Raw genomic sequence first — 15,525 nt, forward strand, 5'->3', positions numbered from 1 at the left:
AGCGTAATGTACCTGGGATGTTCAAAGATAAAGCAAGCAGTCCCTGCCTCTCAAGGACTCTACATTCTACAGCAATATGTCTATATGGAGGTGGACACCTCCATCAGTAGAAGGAAATGGGATGCAGTGGCTATCCTGATTTATTATTACAAATGAAACTTAAATGTTTTGATGTGGATATTTTCATGGCTTGTCTATGCAAGCTATGTTCCAGTTACACATTTCCTTTTTACCTTCCTCCTAAAATATACTTACCTGTAAGTCAGTTTGTTTTTCATTAAATAAGTTTGGGTCCGTGTGCTCCATTATTGAATGCTAGTGTATCTGTGTGTCTAGTTTGCATTTAGGTATCTTTTTGTCACTTTTTTGGTGGCAAGATGCCATATTTTTCAGTCCTGCTGGCTTCTGACTTTATGAATGTTGGTTTGGCCTTGATTTCTACTGCTGTGACTCATAATGATATTACATGCTGCTGAGTAAAGTTGATTTATCAGTTCTGCATTGCTGAGCATAGAGAAGTGTTTATTACCAATTAGAAAAATGAGGAGCCATATTTCTATCAAGTGATTCTTACTACAGTGCCTTGCATACTTTATTCTGAATGTTACCACTTATAATGTAGGAATAAGAAAAAAATGTTACTATTTTTCATCATGAATCATTTTCATGAATTAAAATTTAGGCAGTGACTACTAAGTTATTGTATCAGATTATGAAAAGACATGGATCACCTTTGCCAGATTTTGTTGATTTGGTCCCTTTGGTCTCTTAATGAGTTAACTATTGTACCCCCAATTAAGAGCGATTTATTTTCCCTATTTTCCTCTGAAGGACATCACTGATCTGTTTGGGGCAAATTTACCTGTTGAAGGAGGAAAAGGAGGAGAATTTTCATGGCGTGATGGCCCCTTACTTGCAGCATTGAAAGCAGGTCATTGGATTGTGTTGGATGAGGTGAGTTGTGTGTGTGTGTATGTGTGTTTTTAGGGAGAACTTGTATAATTCAGACAGTGAAACCTTGCAAGATAAGGTGTTATATTTTACAGGAAGACTCTTAGAAGGCATGTGAGATTAGAAAGGAACTAGTATTTACTAAGCATCTACTATATGCTGGATACTCTGTTGTCAACTAAGTACTTTTGTTAGATAGATACTTTTGTTAAACCTGTTGCATAGGAAAACTGTGTACTTAGTGTTATAAAGTAAAAAGTGCCAAAAATATATCAGCATTTGTATTTTCAAAGCTTAAAAGGTAATTGAGGATAGCATTTAGTATAGTGCTTATTAGAAACATGACATAACATTGTTAAATAATTTTCTTTTTTGGAATAATCAGTATAAAATAGCTTTTGCACAGTGGTGAAAACATTTCTCTACTTTCTTCATTTGATGATACTTTTTAAAAAATCTAGCTCAGTTTTTTCTCTATAACTAGTTCTGTCCTGGTAAAAATATTGGTAACTAATTCCAGAAAATATCCATCCATATCCATTCATACACACACGTACATGAAACTTAAGTTTGAAATGCATTATTAATATTTTCTCTATCATTTTTTTAAGTCTAGATAGGCAACAGAACAATAAAGTTCTTATTTGTAATGTTTTGTCCACTTCCAAAGTGTAAAAGCTCACACTGCAAATTAATAATTAGGTTCCACCAGCCCATTTGACTTGATTGAATCACATCCCTGACTTTAACTCATTTTATAGTAAAATCTATTGGTCTTTGTCATATAATAAGTATATCAGTGTTGTTGTTGACCTGTGTTTTGCTTCCCTGATACATGGTTGCCATCTTTTGGCCAAAATATACCACTGCAAGCATTCACCACAAAATCTCTGTTCAGCAGGAAAATTAAATAATTTGAGTTTTGTTTAGATTAAAAGATCCAAGGCCAGAGATTATTTCAGTTTTGTCTTTGCAGTCCCAGTATCTGGTACAATGATTTGCAAATTATTGGTGCTCAAAAAAAAAATACCTTGGTGAATAAATGATTCTTGTCTCACTCCCCCTCCCCCCCCCTTTTTTTTTAACAGATATGAAATTTGAGGATTAGAATTTATTAATTTGTTTTTCATCATTTTCAAGAAGGCGTTTGTGTGTGTGTGTGTGTGTGTGTGTGTGTGTGTGTGTGTGTGTGTTTTTCTCACATCACCAAATAAATAGAGTGTTGTAGGGGTTGGGAAGTTTAGACCCTTTTTCCATAGTTCTAATCTAGTGGGAGATTTCTCCATGTTTATGGTGTATTGTGATATTATAAGAGTATTGAAATTTTTTATTCTTTGAACCTTGTAAAATGTAGAACTCACTTAACTTGCTGAGAGGAGAAAACTATATATCAATTACTTGTTACTAACCTTTTCTCCCTTTTCTTCCCTGGACCACAAAAGTTGAACCTGGCTTCTCAGTCAGTGTTAGAAGGCCTGAATGCCTGTTTTGATCATCGAGCAGAAGTCTACGTTCCTGAAATAGGCATGAGCTTTACAGTTCAACACAAGAAGACTAAGATCTTTGGTTGTCAGAATCCCTATCGACAAGGAGGGGGAAGAAAGGGTTTGCCTCGGTCCTTCCTTAATAGATTCACTCAGGCAAGTGTTGTCATTTCTTGAAACAGAGCCCACAGATGGGATTTTGGGCTTGTCTATAATTCAGATGTTTAAAAAAAAACAAAACATTGGGATCATGAGGAGAGAACTGATTTTGTATCTTTACCTGGGCAGCATTTGAAGGGCCTGTCTTCTGACTTGAGTCACTGGGAAGGCCATACTGTGATTCACAAACCTGGATTAGAGTTTATTGTTTTACATCTCTGGGAGGTCTAAGTGATGAAGCTAATGCCAACTTTCTTGATTTTTCTTCAGAATATATAAAGACCTCATGGTTATTCCCAGACCTGATTCTGCAATGAACAGAGAAGGCTAAAAGCTTTCCTCACAGTCATATTGACTGTGTAATCTTGGGAAAGTTTCTTAACCTTTTATGCCTATCCCCACCCCACAAGAAGTTTCTTCACCAAGTTCCCTACAATAGTGCAATCATGATCTGTTTGGGTTGGGGGGAGGGCAAGATAGTGTGAGGGGGTGATTTGAGCAAAGTACTGTTGAGACCTTTTATTTAACCAGTCTAATTTACCAACTGTCATCCAAGTTGTTTGACTAATAGGTCTTCTCTATAATAAATCCAGATTTTAAACTATCCTTACTATATCTATTATGCTGAATTAACCAAAGTTGACTGAGCATCTACTCCTTATAATTTAAATGCATTTTTTAAGAACATTGTGAAGAAAATTATTAAGCTATCTTCCTTCTAAGTCTGGATTTTTCCTCAAGACAGTGGAGGGTAATAAAAAGAAGACTCCTTTCCTAATTGAGAATTACAAGGGACTTTATTGTCCTAGGGCACAGTAAGAGAAAGGAAATTTCTATAATAGGAAAACTGTTTTATTCTTCCCATTATGAATCCCAGATTCCCCCCCCCAAAAAAAAAAGCTATTTACTTATTTGTTTTGCAGAAGTATAAATGTGTTGAAGTTTCATAGTGCTCTTTTTGCAATTTGACCAGGTGAAATGATGATATTTTCTTAAATTGTTCATAGACTTTTTTTTTCTTCCCTTCCAGGTCTATGTAGACCCACTTTCAGCTTCTGACATGGAGTTCATCGCTAATACCTTATTTCCTGCCATTGAAAAACGCATTGTAGCAAAAATGGTAGCTTTTAACAACAAAGTAAGAACATATTTTGTATTTTGTTTTCAGTCTTTCTAGCGTGGCTCAGGCTTGAGGTGAATTTCACCTTGCACATAATTCTTTCAAGAGCTTGAATATAATGCCTGGTGGTGAGACAAAGTCTCCAAGAAAAGTTTTTCCTTTCCTAGATTGATCAAGAAGTGACTTTTGAGAAGAAATGGGGTCAGAAAGGAGGACCCTGGGAATTTAACCTACGGGATCTCTTCCGCTGGTGTCAGCTGATCCTCGTTGACCAGTCTCCAGGATGTTATGACCCTAGCCAGCATGTGTATTTGGTTTATGGGGAAAGAATGAGATCCACAGAAGACAAAGAGAAGGTGATTATTTCACTGTTTTATTTATTCCCTTCCACCCCCACCTACCAAAAAGCTGGCTTATTTCTCATAAGAGGAAGGCAAGCTTGGCAATGTGACAAGAGTAGCAGTAATGCTAGACATGTTGGAACCCTTTGATGTGAAGGATGGATTTATTAAGTATCTACTCTGTGCCAGGGACTAGTCTAAGTGATTTACTAAAATTTACTCATTTTATTATAACAACACCTGGAAGACGGATGTTATTATGATCTCTATTTAGAGTTGAGGAAACTGAATCAGAGGTTGAATGAATTGTTCAGGATCTCACAGAAGAATCTGAACTCTGAGCTTCCTGATTTCAGACCAGAGCTCATATTCCCTGAGTTATCTAAATGAGCTGCCTTTGGTAAGGCAGGTATTAAGAAGTGCTCTGTCTTACAGATTAAATGTCCTATCATAATTTTATTACATGTAGAATGAACCTGAATATGTGTGACTATGGAAATTAGAAGAAAATGTAGTTTATCATAAAGGCATCTAAGTCAGTCAGTGGATAAAGTGCTGGTCTGGAATTAGGAAGTCTTGTTTTCCTTAGTTGAAATCTGATCATAAATATTTAGTAGCTGTGTGATCCTAAGCACAGGTCATTTAGCCCTGTTTGCTTCAATTTTCTTATGTGTGAAATGAGTTGGAGAATGAAATGGAAAAACATTCCATTATGAGCAGTAGAATGACATGTTCAGTCCAATAGAAATATCACTTTCATATCTATTAGAAGAATTAAATGGTAATATGAGACAAATGTTCTTTAAAAAAGCTATGTGAATATACACACATGTATGGGACTACCTTCCATCTAGGGGAGGGGTTGGAGAGAAGGAAGGGAAAAATTGAAACAGAAGTGTTTGCAAGGGTCAATGTTGAAAAATTACCCATGCATATGTTTTGTATATAAAAAGCTATAATGAAAAAGAGAAAGAAAAAAAGCTATGTGAAATTCTCAAATGAATGGAAAAGAAGATCAAATAGGTTGGTTTTTAAAAGTTGAATATAAAATTAGAAGTGATATAGCCTTATAGCTGGTGAAATATCCTTATTGGTAGTTTGGGATTTCTTTCTTTATATAATGGGCGTATGTTAAGTAGAAAATCTTTGAGCTGAAAGACGTCATGTTTAAGTGACTTACCTATGATCACTAGTTTAATATTAAGATATACCTAGAATCTAAGATTTCTGACTGATACAGTACACTATTCCTACTTTATTTATATTACTAGTTTCTGGTTTCATGCATTTTGAGTTTAGTACATCATTTATATTTTTTATTATCCCTCTTTTATCAATAAAATAAGCTTTTTAAAGTAGCTGTTAAATTTTCAGGTGTGATTTTCTTTTAGATTTTGAGTTTACTCCAGGGAAAGATATTTCTTTAAAAAAGAAAAATTAGGATTTATTCAACGGAAATTATTTTGGAGCAAGTGTTACTGAATTGCATCTTTTTTTTTTTTTGAATGTTGGATGATGACATTATTTTCCAGGGATTGATAATAACAAAAGCAAATGGAATTTGTATGAAACTTTAAAGTTTGTAAAATATTTTTATATATATTACTTCATTTGAGCCTCACCACAACTCTTTGAGCAAGGTGCTATTATTAATTTCCCTTTTACAGATGAGGAAAAAGAAGTGAGAGAAGTAAAGTGATTTGCTAGTTAATGTCAGAGACATCATTGGAACTCACTCTCAGGCTGGTCATCTATCCAATCTGCCACCCAGCCTTGGAGATAGATTTGGGATGCATGTGCATTGAAATCATAACAGTTTCTATTTCCTTCCATCATTTTATGTGGGCTCTCTGAATCTATACCAGGAACTCAGATTTCTTCCTTTATAGAGATGGAACTACTTGATAATGTTTTCAGAATTTTTTTCTTATATATCTTCACATGATTTAGGCATAGTAGCTTCTGTGTTCTTTAGCCCAACTTTTATTTCTCATTGTAATCATAGCTGTGGATGAATCATGGCCTTGACATCTACTTTGTCAAATCACTAAACTTCTGTAGTTGTGCATAAAAAGCAAAAATACTTGTAAAGTATGTAAATTAGAACTGAGAAACTCCTGTTTTGTTCCTTTTTCCCTTCTCTTTAGGTCATTTCTGTTTTCAAGGAGGTTTTTGGTTCTCAAACTGTCCCATACATGGGTACAAGACAGTTCCACATTACTCCTTATGAAGTGCAGGTGAGGGGAATATAATATTTATTCAGTAGCCCATTATTAATCTGATTTTCTTCTCTCTTTTAACATATTCACCTTTGATTACTTTTTTTTTTTTTCTTTTTTCTTTTTTTAAAGGTTGGCTATTCAGTTCTTTCCCGTGGCAACTATGTTCCTCAACAATCCCAGAGACCTTTGTCTCTTTTACATCAGTCCTTGAAATTCCTTGAGCCTGTCATGAAGTGTGTACAAATGAATTGGATGGTCATCCTTGTGGGTCCCACTGCTGTTGGGAAGACCAGTTTGGTCCAGCTCTTGGCCCACCTGACAGGACATACATTAAGGATTATGGCCATGAATAGTGCTATGGATACCACTGAACTGTTGGGAGGATTTGAGCAGGTAACTACCCTGTCTTAATTAATCAATTAATTTAAAGAACTCTTTCATCCTATTTATAGAAGCTTCTTTATTTTTACATTGTACTCATTTCCAAACATGTATCTGAACTTTCCTCTTACCAGGGAACTTTACCTTATAAACAACCAAATTGGCAGATGAGGAAAATTTTTTTTTTTTTTTTTTTAAATAATAACAATAGGCAGCTAGGTGACACAGTGGATAGAGCACCACCTCTGAAGTTTGGAGGACACTGGTCTCAGACACTTAACACTTTCTAACTGTGTAACCCTGGGCAAGTCATTTAACCCCAATTGCCTCAGCAAAACCAAAAAAATAAATAACAATTCATCAAAACCAATAAAACATATCTATTCCCCAACTTGTGCAACAGAGATTTGAATTTTTTTTAGCTCTTTTCTGAGTATAAGCATGATTGTTACACAATATTCTCCAGTTCTCCCCTTTCATTTACATTATTGTATTCATTGTAGATATTGTTTTCCTGCTTCTACTTACTGAATCAGTTTTTTTTCTCTTGAGCAATTGGAGTTAAGTGCCATTTGCTCAGGGTCACACAGCTAGGAAGTGTTTGTTAAGTGTCTGAGTCCAGATTTTAACTCAGGTTCTGCTGACTTCGGGGCTGGTGCTCTATCCACTGTGCCACCTTGCTGCCCCTCAATTTTTTTTAAGTCTACAAAAATATATTTCATGCATTTTTTCAGAAATTTCATTTGATCCTCATGATATTCCTGTGAGGTAGGTATACTATTATTAGTACTCATTTTATAGTTGAAGAAATTGAGACAAGCAGTGGTCACATAATTGAAGTGTTTGAAGCCTAATTTGAACTTGGGTCCCCTTGAGGAGGAGAGCCTTGTCCTCTAGCCTCTGCCTCCAATATAATAAAGGTTTTATATTTAAAAGGCTTCCTGTATTCTCTAATTCTTCATATTTTTCTCCTCTAATGTATTCTTTAAAATGATGTTAATTGCTGTCCTTTGGGATGCTAGTGACTATTATAGAGTTGCATGTGACTGTCTTAACTACTTGTTACAGGTTGACATCATACGGCCATGGCGACAGCTGCTCAAAAAAGTGGAGTCTACTGTGAGTATTCTTCTCAGGGATAGCCTTCTTCTTAATCCTGAGGATGCAGAAGTGGTCCTTCGTGCCTGGAGCAATTTCTTCCTTACCTTTAAGCCCAAGTCTCTTGGAGAAGTTGGAAAGAATATCACTGTGGAGATTGTGAACAAGCTAGAAGCAGTTTTACTTCTTGTCCAGCGCCTGAATAATAAAATCAACTCCTTCTCCAAGGCAGGTAGGTGTATGTTATGTAGACACAAGTTTCTGAAGGAAGTTGGTGTAGAATGCCTTTGTCCATGGTGCCTGGACATTTGGGGAGTTTTCTACTAATTCCCCGAACCCATTATTCATGCAGTAATTATTATAGTCATTGAAATCCAAGAATAATTTTTGATCTCAAAAATATAGTTGAAAATGCTTGTCTGAAGCAATGAATCAGCAATACTATTTTGCATGCAGCTAGGAAAAGTCCAATTTTCCTAGCCTTTTGGGTTTTATTGTTGAAATTTGCTGATAGTGTATACCAACAATTTGTGTAACTGTAGGGTTTTTTACTTGAAGTACATTTGTCTACAGTCTGATGGTCTATAATATAAATTTGGTAAATTAAACAGAAGATGTAGCTCTATTCTTTGTCAAGTGTAGCCTGGGTACTTTGAATTTTTATTTTGATGCACAAATCTCTGTTAGGAATAAGTTCACTACTTTATCCATGAAGAAGACAGTCATTGCACATAGCCCATGTGCACACTTTAAAAATTCTCTCTTTTCTCTTTCTCCTTTCTTTCTCCCTCTATTTTCTCTCCTTCCCTATCCCCATCTCCCTTTCTTCTTCTTTCTCCCACTTTTTCCCTTTTTCTCCACTTCCCCTTTTTCTCAACCAATACGCTCCTTTTAATAAAGAACCCTTGGTATTCATAAAGCAATCTCCATCTGCCAACTTCTTCCTGCTTAGAATGGAGTTTTGTTAAATGATATGACCCCTTTAGGAAAAGTTTAGCTCTGTAAATAGAAAATGCTATTCATGCCATGTACCGATTGATTGCATTTTTAATCTAGGAAATGATGGTTTTATAGGATATCAACAGGCTTTTATTTGGGCATTTTTTGATATGTCTAGTCAAATTTTGGAACTTTTCCTTTTCATTCTTTATTAGGAGTCATTTATGATTGAAGCAAGTGTCATTTAAAATGTGAGGATGAGAATTTGTAATAGGCTCATATGGCTCAGGGCACCTTTCCGGGAGGAAGACAGATGCCTATATTCACTTTTATTAATTTTGGTATGGTAGGGGGAACATATGGAGATAGACAAAATAGTATGCTAGGATGCTTGGAGCACCTTCCTAAACTAAGTATTTGGATGACACAAATAATTGGCCTGGAATAAGCATGGACTATAAAAAAAGGAGACATCCTTATTAGCTTATAAGATAATAATTATTTATTTCAGGGAAAAATACAAATTAGTAGTTCTATTCTTAAATAAAATATTGATATTTTGATAGTTTCCTCTAATGTGGTGGTTGACTGTTAAACATTATAAAGCAAAATCTTACCTATGATGTTTCAGAATTTTCCAGACTTGTGGAAGAGTTCCGAAGTTTTAGGTTGAAGCTTATTCAGACTGTGGATGGTCGTAGTCATGGCACATTTGAGTGGGTGGACAGCATGTTAGTTCAAGCCTTACAGTCTGGAGACTGGCTTCTGATGGACAATGTTAACTTCTGCAAGTAAGAGAGCATTCATTCATTACTCTTTGGGACTTCTTGGATGAGGATAGACTTTGGGGAAAATTAGTACACCTAACTCAGAAATTAGAAGCTCTGATTAGTTATGTTTCCTTTTATTTGAAATTTGTTATTGTACTAAGTATTGAAAGCTTTTTGGTTCTTAGACTAGTTGCTAATAAGTAATTTTTTACAGTGTACTTGATATATTTTCAACTCAGCTAAACATCAAAATTTTGCTTTTCCCTTAGTTGTATAGTATATCTTGGGTTATAGTGGTTTCCTAATTTCTGGCATAGAAAATGATAATTTTTATTAATTCCTTAATGACCATGGAGTAGGTCTGTTTTTCTACATGCCCTAACTTAGTATAATAGAAAGACTTGTGTTTGGATTCAATGATCCTGGTTCATGTCCTAGCTTTGCCATTTATTTGCTGTGTGAAAGATGTCCAGGTATTTTGAGTTGATTTTGATTGTCAGGGGGTAGAGTGGAGAGCTTTAATTTTTAAACTTTAATTTCACTTGAGAATGTCAACTTGCTATCCATTGAAATTCTTTGCCACACAGTCCATCAGTGTTGGATCGCTTGAATGCTCTGCTTGAACCTGGAGGTGTTCTCACTGTTAGTGAGAGAGGAGTGATTGATGGATCTACTCCCACTATTGCTCCACATCCCAATTTCAGGTATTATATTTTTTGTTATCCTCCTAAGAATCTTATCTATGCCCCTACCCCAGTATAACAATAGGTTACCAGCACAGATCCATAGATTATTTTTCTTGAAATCAAGCCAGAGAGATCATATAATGAACATTATTAATATTATGCTTAGATGCATTATGAACTATTTTATTAGATACAATGATACAAATAAGAGAGAAATGCATATTCAAGGCAAACCTGACTGACATTGGGTCCATGTTAATTAGTAGTCATTTTTGCTAATCTTCAGAAGTTTATAATGCCAAAGTGTCAGATTCCCAAGATGAAGTGAAGTTTTGTTATTTATCTGAGCAAGTAGCAGTTATAGAGATTAAGCACAATCCTTATAGATAAAAACTTTACATTTTGAATTTATCATTTGGTGTTTTCCTTTTTAACAACACTAGATGAGTGATATAAATAATATTAAGCCAGCTTGAAATTTGTCTGCTTAAGGACAAAATTAATGCTGTTGATCTTTTAGTCTTAAAGTCTTTAATCTTTTAGTCTTGTCAAAGATTGTGTTTATGCCTTGATTAGCTCCACAAAGATGATGGACCTTAGGTTTGCCTTTATTTCACATAATCAATGTAATAGTTAAAATGTGATTTTTTTTTTTTAAATGTTTTTCTTTTTCTATCTCATCAAACTTCATTTAACAGGCTTTTTCTTTCAATGGATCCTGTTCATGGAGAAATATCCAGAGCCATGAGGAACCGAGGAATTGAAATTTACATTCCTGGAGAAAAGGATGCAAATAGTCCAGACCTTCTGGATTTGAAATTACTATTGCATAGCATAGGTTTGGTTGGAGACAATTTATGTGACACCCTTATAACCATGCACACAGAAACCAGAGAGATCATTACAGGTAAGTTTCATTATTAGTTCCTATGTTAGATAAGCACCTGTGCTTCAGAAATCACAAAAAATTTTCCAAAGAATAGTGTGACTTACTGATTTAAATTTGTTGGGGTTTTTTTTGTTTGTTTAGCATTTTGTGTGATGTATCAGTTTTCTATTTTTCAAATTTTTGCTTGTGGAAACAGTGATAAGAAACTCCTGTCACTGTTGTTGTGTAGTCTTTTAGAGGCAGTGGGCCTCTGTCCTACGTTACAGTTCAGATGCATGTCCTTCTGAGGATGAATGAAAAAGCGGGGTCATCAAAACCATTTAGTAGTGACTAACAAATAGAATAGTCAGTCAGTGGAATAGGTTAGGTATATAAGATAGAGTAGTCAATAAACATAACCTAGTGTTTGATAAACCCAAAGACTTCAGCTTCACTATTTTAGACTCACTATTTTAAAAAAATTTCTGAAAAATTTGAAAAATGGTATGACAGAATGTAGGAAAGAAAAAGCAAATCCAATGTTGGTTAAAACTTTTCCAGAGATAAGAAATCTGCTTTGGATCAAGAACACCTACATGAGAAGGAGAGATTGGCACATTGGATGTTAAGCAGAGTTGAAATTAATCATACTTAAAAAAAATTTTTAATTTTGTGACAAAAACTTTTTGAAAACAATTGCTCAGAAATGATAATGTTTCTCTTCTAAGGTTCTCCCACATCATCTTTATCTACCTTTTTTCACACGGCCACACTCATTGCCCAGCGTCTGATGCGAGGCTTGAGTGTAGCCAGAGCCTTTTATGGAGCATGCTGGGAAGCTTATGTCTGTGCTCAACAGTCACCAGGAAGCCGACAGGTAAATATTTTAAACCCTTAGATGAATTGTCATATTGAAAGAATGAATACAAAAGTACAGTGTTACATGAATAATATATATAGTGCTACCTCTCAGTAAAATGTTTTTCATCTTTTTAATCTCTTACCACATTACAGAGTCTAAGCAAAGTATTAAGACACTGGGCAGAGGGACCCGGGCTTGAAACCCATTAATGCCACTTATTATCTCTGTGATCTTGGATAAGTCACGTCACATTTGCAAAATGAAGGGTCTGTACTTGAAGGCATTATAGGACAGGTTCAGCATTAATTTATTGTCCTTTAGTCTTATCCCTTTCATATTCTGAGAAAGACAACTTAATAAAATAAATGGGTTCAGTAGACCTTGACAGTAGAGTCAGGTATAAAGTGTCACATTCTTCTTGATGTCATCCCTGGGCACTAGTAAGATTGCAGTTATTCCTATGCTGGAATTCATTCCACTGATTGGATGAAGAAAACCGCATCTAAATTGTACGGCTATTTATTGATACGTCTGTCTTAATGCTATTGTACAGCTGTAGTCCAGATAGGAGCTCAAAGACATTGTGAGTTTTCTAACTGATCTCTTGGGTATTGTTTATACTATTAATTGCCTAGTGAATTGGTTTCTAGTCTGAGTTTGAAAGCTCTGGGTTTGACATATATTTGAGTGTGTGACCTTGTGTAAGATAGTTAAAACCACTCGATGTGTTAATCATCTCTTTGAAATTATTGGCTGCAGAGAAATTCTCAGTCTGAATTGGTGATAAGAGGGTTCTTACGCTAATAAAACCATAAGTCCAGATCACCCTAAAATATTGAATGCTACTTATTTTTTCTCCTTTTCTTACCAGCTTGTGCAGGAAATATTGATGAGATGTGTTTCTTCTCTGAAGTCACCAGAAAAATGGGGTAGCTCACTTCTTGTCATGGGTGTGTGGCCAGACTCTTTGCCCTCAGCCCTCTTTGCCACTGAGGATTCCCACCTTTCTACAGTCCGAAGTGATGGACAGATCCTGGTATACTGCCTCAATAGGCTGAGCCTAAAAACCAGCAAATGGGAAAGGTGAGCAAGAAAATTAAGTCTGTGTTGATCCATGATGGAAGGAGGCAGCATGGTATGATGGAAGAAGCACTGGATCTGAAGTAAAAGGAAACTGGGTTCAGATGTCATTTCTGTTGCTTGCTATCCACCCGTCCTTGAACAAATCATTTAATCTCCTGAGATCTGAGTTTTTTTAAACCGTAAAATAAGGAGATTGGACTGCATAGCATTATCATGCTAGGTTTTGTCCTTGAGTAATAGAGGGTGTGCTCATAATATCCCAGAACAGTACATTGTGTGGCCAAGATATCAAATGTTCTTGATTTTCTCTGGGGTTCAGGTGTATCAAATCTTAGATGATTTTTTTGTTTTATAGTAGTTTCTTCAATCCGTTTTTGGAATAAAACATAGGTATTATGATTTCTTGTTTTCTTGAACAGAAGTTATTAAAAGTAGTTAATGTTGATTTGCTGTATTAGCCAGTGCAGTATCTGTCCTTTCCCTCTTTCCCCTTCTCCCTTTCTCTCCTTTCTTCTCTCTCTCTCTCCCTCTCTCACTGAGGCATTTGGGGATTAAGTGACTTGTCCAGGATCACACAGCCAGGACATGTTAAGTGTCTGAGGCCAGATTTGTATTCAGGTTCTCCTGACTTAAGGGCTAATGCTCTATCCACTACAACACCTAGTTGCCCCCCAGTGTATATTGCTTTTAAATGTCATAGCTGTGATTGAATTTTTAAATTCAGTATACTCGTTGCAATATTTGTTCCTTGTACCACTTTTTGTGTTCATGCTCTTGCTTTATTGAATTGTGAAATTATCTTTTCTTACTCATTCTTATCCTTTCTCATGAATTCCAGGATACTTCCTCTTACTTTGCAAGACTTAGAGAGAATAATTCAGTCCTCTAACTCTGAGAGTTTGAACTTTAGTGCAATTGAAATGGATACTTCTTGGTTAGATGAAACCGATGTCTTGGATGCTTCTGTTAAATTGCTTGTCGAAAGAGCAACTAATCAGGATTGGGTTCTTCGAGTTAGATGGCTTTACCATCTGGCCAAGAATATACCCCAAGGCCTTGGTAAGTAACAAGGTCTCAGTCCTTTTCTGTAAGCCTGTATGTATATATTCATCATTTTTAATTTACTTTTTGAATGCCATGAAACATTCATACTGTGGAGAACAAGTATAGTGTTTTGATGTTGTAACTCAAAGTATCACATATTACATTCTATATATTGTCCTTGAGGCTTTTTAGACTAGTCAGTTGATAGACAGCCCTTAATCAGTAGGTGATAGACATTTACCAAAGAAATTCTGTGAATAACAAAGTTTCTATTAAAGTCCTAATAGAATATCGTGATGTAGAGGGGGAGGTAGCCTGGATTCTTAGAGATTATACTAGCACTAGCTGGCACAGTGCCTCCCCTTCACTTATCCAAGTTAATAGTGGGTCTGTTGGTCATGTAAATCTAAGCTTTAATTCATAGAGATAAATTAATTACCAGGTGATATATTATTTTTAACTTTTAATTTTTTTATAGTTTTTATTTACCAGATATATGCATGGGTAATTTTACAGCATTGACAATTGCCAAACCTTTTGTTCTAATTTTTCCCCTCCTTCACCCTCCCCCCCAAGATGGTAGGTTGAACAATACATGTTAAATATGTTAAAGTATATGTTAAATACAATATATGTATACATGTCCAAACAGTTGTTTTGCTGTACAAAAAGAATCGGACTTTGAAACAGTGTATAATTAGCCTATGAAGGAAATCCAAAATGCAAATGGACAAAAATAGAGGGATTGGGAATTCTGTGTAGTGGTTCATACTCATATCCCAAAGTTCTTTCACTGGGTATAGCTGGTTCAGTTCATTAATGCTCTATTGGAACTGATTTGGTTCATCTCATTGTTGAATATGGCCACGTCCATCAGAATTGATCATCATATAGTATTGTTGTTGAAGTATATAATGATCTCTTGGTCCTGCTCATTTGACTCAGCATCAATTCATGTAAGTCTCTCCAGGCCTTTTTGAAATCATCCTGCTGGTCATTTCTTACAGAACAATAATATTCCATAATATTCATATACCCAGGTGATAATTTTTGAAACAAAGACAATTTTTAAAAATTGTAAGTAAGTGTGCTTATGATTTGTATCAGTGAGAGAATTCTGCATTTTTGAAATCACAAATCCTATAAAGTATATAAATAAAACCTTTTGCCCCCAACCACCCCTCCCTACCTCTTGCTCCTCCTAACCACTCTTTTCTAACATGAGATATTCCCAAGTGATTCTGAAGTTGTATAACCTTTTTGGCTCTACTCTATAGAATAATATAAAATGAATTAGTGATCTGTGCAAGTGCACATTAGCAATAATTTAGTCATTAAAAATAATAGCCTGTTTAAAAAATTTTTTTTAAGAAGAATGGTGTCATAGATAACACATTTTATTTTCCTTTCTTTGTCCAAGCATGGGTACCTTATTCATAAAAGGATGATATAATGTAAGGCTAAAAATAAATTTTCACAGATTTTTCTTGTGGTAGCACAATAAATGTCATTTCTGT

At 35.3% G+C, this 15,525-nt stretch overlaps 1 protein-coding gene and 1 long non-coding RNA gene across 2 annotated transcripts in view; one reads left to right on the forward strand and one right to left on the reverse strand.

Moving 5' to 3' along the window:
* The window catches only part of LOC141566153 (uncharacterized), a 47,054-nt gene extending 37,574 nt beyond the window's left edge, over positions 1 to 9,480 (reverse strand). The window contains exon 1 of the long non-coding RNA XR_012489242.1: positions 9,313 to 9,480. This is a non-coding gene — a long non-coding RNA (uncharacterized LOC141566153). The remainder of the gene's footprint in view (positions 1 to 9,312) is intronic.
* Positions 1 to 15,525, forward strand: part of MDN1 (midasin AAA ATPase 1) — a 170,314-nt gene that overhangs the window by 88,769 nt on the left and 66,020 nt on the right. The window contains 13 exon segments of the mRNA XM_074310297.1: positions 832 to 954; positions 2,394 to 2,591; positions 3,625 to 3,732; positions 3,882 to 4,070; positions 6,203 to 6,292; positions 6,407 to 6,670; positions 7,727 to 7,988; positions 9,327 to 9,486; positions 10,053 to 10,169; positions 10,850 to 11,058; positions 11,748 to 11,896; positions 12,753 to 12,964; positions 13,803 to 14,023. Coding sequence (XP_074166398.1) covers positions 832 to 954; positions 2,394 to 2,591; positions 3,625 to 3,732; positions 3,882 to 4,070; positions 6,203 to 6,292; positions 6,407 to 6,670; positions 7,727 to 7,988; positions 9,327 to 9,486; positions 10,053 to 10,169; positions 10,850 to 11,058; positions 11,748 to 11,896; positions 12,753 to 12,964; positions 13,803 to 14,023 — 2,302 coding nt within the window.

The sequence above is a fragment of the Sminthopsis crassicaudata genome, chromosome 4 (assembly GCF_048593235.1).
Source record: "Sminthopsis crassicaudata isolate SCR6 chromosome 4, ASM4859323v1, whole genome shotgun sequence".
Lineage (NCBI taxonomy): Eukaryota > Metazoa > Chordata > Mammalia > Dasyuromorphia > Dasyuridae > Sminthopsis > Sminthopsis crassicaudata.